This window comes from Lycium barbarum, chromosome 3 (assembly GCF_019175385.1).
Source record: "Lycium barbarum isolate Lr01 chromosome 3, ASM1917538v2, whole genome shotgun sequence".
Lineage (NCBI taxonomy): Eukaryota > Viridiplantae > Streptophyta > Magnoliopsida > Solanales > Solanaceae > Lycium > Lycium barbarum.
This window is the reverse complement of record NC_083339.1, coordinates 146745171-146751818: the sequence shown is the minus strand read 5'-3', so window position 1 is coordinate 146751818 and position 6648 is coordinate 146745171. Positions and strand designations below refer to the sequence as shown.

At 34.0% G+C, this 6648-nt stretch overlaps 1 protein-coding gene across 1 annotated transcript; it reads left to right on the top strand.

Annotated features, from left to right (window-relative positions):
- Positions 1-4564: 4564 nt before the first annotated feature.
- On the top strand, positions 4565-6163 carry LOC132633449 (dof zinc finger protein DOF3.1-like). Its single transcript, XM_060349875.1, has one exon. The coding sequence runs from the start codon at positions 5316-5318 to the stop codon at positions 5877-5879; it is 564 nt and encodes a 187-aa protein (XP_060205858.1). The 5' UTR covers positions 4565-5315; the 3' UTR covers positions 5880-6163.
- Positions 6164-6648: the final 485 nt, after the last annotated feature.

Below are 6648 nucleotides of genomic sequence, written 5' to 3'. Positions count from 1 at the left end.
CCGAGGTAACGCTTGGGCCGGAGCTAAGCGAGGGCACCGACTGATCTGCCTTCTGCGTCATTGAAACGGCCAAGCCCGGTGACCCGAGCATTCGTGGCCGTTGGTCCGAGTAGCCGTTGGTCCGTGTGGCTGTTGCACGCGAGCCACGCGCCAGTAGCGTCCTGCCATGGTCAACTACCCACCATGCGTGTGTCAGACGGCGCCGTCAGTCTAATCCCACCAAATCCGTGCAGAACTGTCCTTATTACTATTATTTTTATTAGTTCACATTGTATGGAGCCCATGGAGGTCACACTATAAATAGTGCACCTCCCCTTCCTTTGAAAAGGTTGACTCCTTTACTTTCCAAGAACATTTATAATAAAAGAGTTCATGTATACAATCTCTCTCTCAATATCTAATTCGACCAAGGATACTTGTTTCCATTTATATTGTGTTCCTTCCATCAAGTATTCAACATTGTTTATAAACGCTTATATTCATAGCAAATTGTCATCATTAGCCGTTTTTGTTGAAGAACCCTCATATACATATTTTCTCTATCTAATACACATCAAGACCCAAGCACATATCATATACCCACTTACAAATTTAATTGATTATCCAAAATCGGGGTAAACACTATGAAATAGATGTTAGATTAATTATAATTAAGTTAGACCTCATATAATTGACACATTTTATGCCTTTATTATTTTGAAGCTTCTATTAGATGTCCTCTACCATAATATAATCAAATCCAAGATTATAAATAGTTAGGCCCGAAAGCTATTGTGCTCTCTAACGTCGATTATTTTCCAACAATGTGTAAGAATCTAGCAGTACACAATATGGATTGTCAACCAAATTTCAACTATTGGAAGAATTCGTCAAGAAGATGCAAGCCACTAGCAATGCACCTCTGCAACTTCCTGCTAGGCATGAAACTACAATATTTAATTAGATACCTCTATTTTACAAGTTAAAGAAGAAGTACAAAAACTCGATAAGAAAAACCCCATTCGCTGCTATCCTTTTTATTTCCTATTGAATATGTTGAAAGGACTTTACTTCTATCCGCTGATTCTTTTTTTTTTTTTCCTTAAAAAAAAAAAAAAAGCTCTTTTTACATTTTAGATTTTAGTTCCCCTTTTGGCAGATCAATACATTGAGAGCCCTAACTTTGATAATAAATTTTATTTAGACACTCCTACAATAATATATCTTTATTAGACATTTTCGATTTACATTTTGAAAAAATATTTCGCACATGTTCTCAAGCATTTATTATGCAAAGCCGCGTAAAATATATTACCTCATTTAATTGTATGCACTCAATATGTCGTAAAAGTTCGAGCATGTTGCAATTGATGTTCACGTGTATAATTAAAAGAGGTGGTATAGTTTATCTTATTAAAGTTATCTAAGTGACGAGCGTTTGAGAACACACGCATAAATTTTTTCAAAATTTAAGTTGAAAATTGGCTAACAAAGATACTTTATCATGTGTTCAGATGCTCAATTGAAATAAATCGTAATTTACGTGTCTAATAAAAATATAAAATTCACTGATAAATTTAAGAGAAGCGAGCGTTTTCAACTTTTTTTTTTTTTTTTGAAATTTCCGCATTTCTTTTTGCAATTTTCAGTTTTCACGTCGTGGCATAATCCGCATTAGAAGTGTTGTCGCAATTATTCACATGCACTCAATATCAAGTATCACCACCTCCATTAAAACATAGTGCTCACACCATCATTGTGGGGGCTCCGCCACGTGTCCCCGGCGAGATTGGCAGTGGCTTTTCGGCCACCCAACGCTACGATTCTCCCTCTGTGGTTCTCAAATGGACGCCTCTGATTCCTCCAACAACCATCCAACGGCCATGATGACTCTCATCAAGTCCAAATGATGCTCACCTGTCTTATTTATTTCTGCTTCGTTCGCACGCAAGCTTTCGCTATTTTTGGCTTTTGCAGCTGCTACTGTTGGCGCTCGGCTTCTTAATAAAAATTCAGCTTCATCTTTAAGCCGAGCCGTATTTGGATTTCAGAAATTAGCGTCTTCTTTTTTTACCCATATGATAGTCAATGCCCTTAAAGGTCATTTGGTAAAAGGTATAAGTTGGATATTCCAGCACTAATTTTTATATCATATTTGGTAGAGATATAAATTTATCTTGTGATAAATTTATACCTTGTACCAAACAAAGTATAAAATGCATAAGTTGGGATATACCTTCTTATACCACTTATCCTGGGACTATTTTATATCATCTCCTAGATGGTATAAAATAGTCCCAAGATATGGGATAAATTAGTCCCGAAATTATAATCCCGGGATAATTTTGACCATGCACCAAACGACCACTTAATGTATTCCTATTGAACACCCGTGCTATGAACTAAATTGAGCACTGTGTTCCTATTAAACACATGATAATGTGTTCCTTTTAAACACTTATGACTCATATCTTTGAAAAGTTTTTGTATTTTCACAAGTGTCTACTACGAAAATAAGTTAATTACATAAAATACAGATCTTTCTCTAATTATATATACACATCAATAAACATGCATACAGTTTTACATAACATGTATACAGTTTTACAATTTTTTACGGTTTATGCATATAATTAAAGGAGATGACTTATTTTATGTGGTTAACTTCAAAGTGATGGGCACTTGAGAACATGCATATATTCAGATACTCATCGAACCATGTGTAGTTAGGGTGCTAATTAAAAATGTGTGTAATATATCAAAATTATCTTAAATTTTGTAGGCTCAAATATGTTATATGAGATGTTGGAGTTGAAGAGTTTACCAATAAATATAAGCTAAGTGACATTTTTTTTAAACAAACTAAAAAATAAGAGAATTAAGAGAATTTTAGAACTAAAAATGAACGATTACAAGTTAAGATTAGGACAGCAGAGCAAAAAGTCATCACGCGGATTATTTTAGGGGTAAGGAGTCAAGTTCGTATATATCTTTTTTTTGACTAAGACATTGCTTAATCGTTACTACGCGACAAAATAACGCTAAAGTCTTTTGCTAAAGATGCCATTGACGTTGAACCCCCTCAAATTTTTATTCCCTACAAAAGAACAATGTGGTTTGTCACATTTTAAGGAAAAAAAAATGAATGAATAAATAAGTAACCACTATTGTTTCGAGAACCTTTTATTTGTGATAGTGTTGTTTGATACTGCGTTTTTTTTTTTTTTTTTTTTTTTTTTTTGCCTTTGCTAATTTTAAGGAGAAGTGGTGAATACATGAAATACATCTACATATTATATTATAGAAGAAAATCACCTCAATCATCAAATAGAATAATCAACAGTGTCGAATCAAACCCACCCCCCCCCCCCCCTCCCCCCTTTTTATCCAGAAAGTAGAAACAATAGACACGCCTTCATTAATTTTTTCCTGCTCAAAATAAGGAGAGATTTATTGCTTGTTGTTCATAAAACCATTTGACCTATGCTTATCAAATCGTTCTCCTACTTTTCTGATCAAACTTATGAAATACAACATTTATTTAAATGCTCATTTTGGAAAGATCTTCAATTTTTCTCAGAATAACGATCAAATGCCAATTTATATATGATACATTCTACTATCTAGTAAAAGTTCATGTATAGACATAACTGATTTAAGCTTGTTTTGATGTAGTAGTTTGTAAGGTTAGTGAACATTATAAAGACGAGAATTGACGTTTAGTCTCCTTGTTTGAATTTAATAGCTCTAATTACGTTGACGATTTAACAATAGAATATTAGCTTTTGGCCTGTTTCCTTCCTAGAGCAGCCAAGGCTGAAAGAATCTAATACTTATTTTTAATCTTCTAGATTATTCTTTACTCCCTCCATCCCCACTAAACATTTACTTTAGCTCACAAAAATTTGATGTAGTAGTTTGTAAGGTTAGTGAACATTATATAAAGACGAGAATTGACGTTTAGTCTCCTTGTTTGAATTTAGTAGCTCTAATTACGTTGACGATTTCACAATAGAATATTAGCTTTTGGCCTGTTTCCTTCCTAGAGCAGCCAAGGCTGAAAGAATCTCATACTTATTTTTAATCTTCTAGATCATTCTTTACTCCCTCCATCCCCACTAAACATTTACTTTAGCTCACAAAAATTATCCTAAAATAATTTTTATTTTATAAATTTAAGAAAGTCGCCACTTATGTTTAACTATAGGCACAATATTATAACAATAACAACATACCCAGAATAATCTTGGGTCTATTATTTTTAATATAGGCACAAATCACAATATTAAAAAATAAATCTATTTTTATTAACTAATAACAACTTAATAAATTATATTTTATATAGTTTTTTAGTAAACACAAAAAAGAGTTAATTTTTTTTAAAGTCGAGCATCTATCGAAAATAATATTTCTACCTCCACATGCAGGAGTAATGTCTGGTACCCCTATCCTTCCGGATTTTACTTGCGGGACTAAACCGCTTGCTGTGGTTGTAAAAAGAGTTAAAATGACCGTTAAAGACTGCCTGCCGACGTAAAGGTTGAAATTCATTTTTATAAATGAATGGCAGTGTGTCATTTTAGTCGTCGACTCTTGCGCATTTAGCCAATCTCCAATATCAGACTTCACTAATAAACACACTATAAACCTGCAAATTCCATATAAGCCCAAAAATAGTGAGAAAACTCAAACTTTGCTTCTCTCACGCGGAATTGTGAAGATCAATGCACTTCATTCATTCAAACTTCAAATCTATTTATTTCTGTATCCTCTCTTTTTTTCCCTCAATTTTCTGAAAGGTTTCAACAGAGAATTTGGGTTCAGAGTAACTGATTTGGTGGGAAAATTGGAGTATATCTTCAGAAATCCGTTTCTATAAGCTGGTTTCTTATATATTCAAGAAATTTAAGTAGCCCTTTTTTGTGCTCTTACAAGTTCTTGCGTTCTTCTTATTTGTTTTTTCTTGTTCTTGTTCTGGAGATTTTCCAAGTGCAAAATATCTTGTCCTCTTTTTAGTTCCCCTCTTCACTTTTCGCCACTTCTCAATAACTCAAAAAGGCCAGCAAACAAATCAATCGAAATTTCAGCACAATTCTTCTTTCATATAACAAACAAATCCATCAAAAAATCACTCAATTACCACAAGTTTTTAGTTTCCATTCTACTATTATCTCATCATTCTCAAGCTCAAAATTCACTTTTAGTTACGCGACAAGTATTGTAAGTGATAGAGTCGCCTAGCTGGCACGGTCCACTGAGATTCAGCCCTTTGTCGCTCCAATTCATAAAAAAAATAAAAAAAAATCACAAACCCTTTTCATTGAAGCAGAATCATTATGCAAGACCCATCGTTTTATTCACAAATGAAACCTCAATTCCCAGAACAAGAACACTTAAAGTGTCCAAGATGTGATTCACCAAACACAAAATTCTGTTATTACAACAATTACAACCTTTCTCAGCCACGTCACTATTGCAAAAGCTGTAAAAGGTATTGGACTAAAGGCGGTACTCTTCGTAACATTCCAGTTGGTGGCGGGTCCCGTAAAAACACAAAACGATCAGGTAAAAAAAACACCTCAACGACGTCGTTTAATGTTTCTTCATCTTCATCAACAAATAATCCAAAAACAGAGCCTTTTGGTATACCTGCAATTCCTACTGGGCCATTTAGTTCACTGTTGGTGTCAAACGAGGGGCAATTTGGGAATTTTCTGGAAGCTTTGAAGCCCAATAATAATTCAAGTTCGGGCTTGGGTTCGGGCTCAGGCTCAGGCTCGGGCTTAGATGCTAACCAACAAAATGGGAATAATGCATATTTGGGTGTTCAGAATGGTGGAGATTCTAATAATTTTTGGCCTGATCTTGCAATTTACACCCCAGGTTCAAATTTCCAGTGAATTCGAAATGCTAAAAGAATATTAGAGGTAGTATTAGTATTAGTAGTATTTATTTAAGAGAAGGTATTTAACTTTTAAACCTTTGTTTTATTTTATTTTTATTAACATTCTTTTGGAAGTGTTGTGACTGATTGCGCTCTAGTAGGAAGTATTAGTACGTAATTTACTTGTGGAGAATGTGATGAAGTGTTGTGTTATGTGCAATGTCCCCCGTCCACATGGTTAATATACTCGTTTTCAATAATGGCAATATAATGCATGTTCAAAATGTGTGTTATTTGATACTTTGTGAGTTTTATAATCCAAGGAAAGATGGTAAATTGTGAAAAAATTCGTTTCTTTTTTCGTTTTCTATCTTTATAAGCTATGGTTCTGCCTCACAAAAATAGAATTAAGTTTTGCGTACGCTCTGACCTCACTTGTTGCACTACTATGTTGTACTGTATCTTTTAACCAATGGTAAATCAAGAACACCATATTTGGGATTTGTACCTGTGACTTAGGGTGTGTTTGGTAGGAAGGAAAACATTTTTACGGAAAATATTTTCCTGAAAAGTAAATGATTTTGTAAATTATTCTTGGTGTTCGTTAAGTGAATAATGTGATGACCTAGCAATAGAGTATTGTCTATAACTGGTTTTGGGATCTACCAGCATTTGTTTTCTTTAGAATGTTCCACATTTTTTTTTTTTTGTAAAAACAACTTTAATCCCCAAGAGTCGTTGCTACTAGATGCTAGTAAGCTCCTCTAGACTATAGGGATTGGACT